Below are 2,577 nucleotides of genomic sequence, written 5' to 3'. Positions count from 1 at the left end.
TGTATAAATGATATTTGTAGACAGTCGTGTGAAATTTTTGCCTACATATAGGTGGACTGTCATCAAGACTCGCCCCAAATTTTAATTCAGTATCTTTACACCTCTCAATTAGAAGCCAAAAAGATATGTGTAGCTTTATAATTATAAAAAATAAATATTCTTCTTTTTAAGCATAAAAATATTGATGTTACTCTTTTGTTCTCGACAGATCACTCACCACTATGTCTTCACGTTCAAGAATCATCTCAGTCTCTTCAATACTACTAATACCGGTCCTCATATTCTGGATGTGGTTGGTCACCCTGGCTATACACTCCTCATGGCTATGTCCTCATGGATGTTGGTGTGATCCAGAGCAAGCTGTACTGGATTGCTCACATGCTGCTTTAAAACAATTACCTCACGTTTATTGCAGCCGAATACATAGATTAAACATTGGCCACAACAACTTAAACGAACTTGGAAAGGAGGCATTTGTGTCCAGAAATATATTTCAAATTGAATATCTGAACCTCAATTATTGCAATATCTCGTACATAGATACAGATGCTTTCAAAGGTCTGTCATCGCTTCGCCGTCTTACTCTGCAGCACAACTTGCTGAGGGAATTAAAAGTTGGTACATTTAAAGATATGACTCACATGAAAGGTCTCCAGCTGGAGAATAACAAAATTGAGAATTTGGAGATCGGAATATTTGAAGGTTTGGTATCATTAGAATTGCTGGATTTAGAGCGTAATTTGTTAAACAGCTTGAAAAGTGATGTTTTTATTGGGTTGAATAATTTGAGTATTCTTTGGCTATCACACAATAGTCTATCCACTCTTCATCCAGACGTATTTGCACACTTGACTAAGCTGAATTATTTGTATTTAGATGGAAACGAAGAACTTCAAATTCCAAGTAACGGTTCCTCTCTTAACATACAGACAGTGGAGGAATTATACATATCAGATTGTAATATAAATCTTCTAATGCCCAAATCATTAGAAAACGCAACTAGACTTAAAATACTAGACCTGAGAAATAACCACCTGAAGACCATAGATGAAAATATATTTAGAGTCATGCCCAGTTTAACAGATTTACTCTTATACGGAAACCCACTGGAATGTGACTGTGGACTCTTGAATGTTTGGAGATGGTGCCAGAATCATAATATCAAAGTAGTAAAGGATACAGAAGTTTCAAGATGTGAGAGTCCAGAACAAGTGTCGGGAATGTGGTGGGGAGTGCTGGGAAAGGCTCAGTGTAGAAATGGAAGTATAACTTTCGAGGAAAGCTATAAGGCTGTAATTCCAACTTTTGTTAACACGGATGATTTTTATTATACCAGATACGAAAATTTTCTTACATATGTTCAACCTGTAATATATATACTTTTATTTATATTTGGTGCAATTGGTAATGTAGCTGTCCTAATTGTGATAATATGCAATTCAGAAATGTACACTGTTCCCAACTTTTACGTATTGAATTTGGCTGTTAGTGATTTAATATTATTAACCATGAACACAATACTTTCTTACATCAATGCAGAGTCGGAATCTTGGCAACTCGGTGAAGTTTGTTGCAAGATGTTTGGGTTCTTTCGACACTCTAGTATAGGAGTGTCTGCATATTTGATATCTGTTATGAGCATCCAGAGGTACCAAGTAATATCGAGGCCTTTACAGAACAGACGTCAATCCATGACAAGAATCGTAACGATAGCCACCATCCTGGGAGTATGGACAATATGTTCATTGTTTGCGATTCCATACGCGTTAGCTATGCACGTCGATGATACGTGTTCTGTCTACAACAGCTGGAAATACTTCCAAAAGGTGGTCGTATTTGAGCTTGTGGTGTTCTGTATTCTTCCCCTTGGTGTAACAGCTTGTATGTATTGTCTGGCGGCACGCCATTTAATGAGAAGTACCAAAATAGTGTCTGGAGAAACTCACAATCAAGGAAACTCGCGAAGGAGCACAACAAGAATTGTGTTGGGCTTTACTGTGGTGTTTGTTATTAGTTTTCTTCCATATCACATTTTGTCGACTTACACTGTTAGATCTAAATCTGACTATCCTATTGAGATGTATTACATTTTCACAGTATCCATGTATTTGCTTATATTTAATTCTTGTTTTAACCCAGTAGCACTGTGTTTCTCTAGTAAGTGTTACAGAATGTACTTCAAGCATTACTTACTGAAGTGTTGTCGAAGAAAGTCTCCCACCACTGCTGACATTACAATGAAATGAGTAACTGGATAGATTTTTTAAATGGAAAGCGAAGGATATGATGTAAACTGAGAAAATGTATAACCTGTACTTGTAAGATATTTATTTAGTAATAAATATTTATAAAAATATATTCACATGCATTGTAAAATATTTTTATTTGATAATAAGTGTTCATGTGTAACCAGGAGTTAAATTATGAATAATTCACAATTGAAAATTTATTAAATATGCTACATATATTGTAATTTCTAAATTGAGTATATTTTTCTTTCACGTGCATCTACTTTATCTTATTGTTTGGTAAGACAATAGCATCAGAAGTGATTAAACTTGCATAAAAAACAGATAT

General features: G+C 35.0%; 1 protein-coding gene across 1 annotated transcript; it reads left to right on the top strand.

Moving 5' to 3' along the window:
- The first annotated feature begins 213 nt into the window (after positions 1-213).
- On the top strand, positions 214-2,373 carry LOC138709566 (uncharacterized). The gene has a single exon (XM_069840425.1). It carries the CDS (start codon positions 222-224, stop codon positions 2,244-2,246), a length of 2,025 nt encoding a protein of 674 aa, XP_069696526.1. The 5' UTR covers positions 214-221; the 3' UTR covers positions 2,247-2,373.
- The last annotated feature ends 204 nt before the right edge of the window (positions 2,374-2,577 follow it).

The sequence above is a fragment of the Periplaneta americana genome, chromosome 11 (genome assembly GCF_040183065.1).
Source record: "Periplaneta americana isolate PAMFEO1 chromosome 11, P.americana_PAMFEO1_priV1, whole genome shotgun sequence".
In the NCBI taxonomy this organism is placed as follows: Eukaryota; Metazoa; Arthropoda; class Insecta; order Blattodea; family Blattidae; genus Periplaneta; species Periplaneta americana.
Note: the sequence above shows the minus strand (reverse complement) of the source record. Positions and strands in the feature narration are given on the sequence as shown.

Excerpts from the sequence above, each read along its gene's own strand:
- LOC138709566 (XM_069840425.1), top strand. The coding sequence starts at position 222 with ATGTCTTCACGTTCAAGAATCATCTCAGTCTCTTCAATACTACTAATA.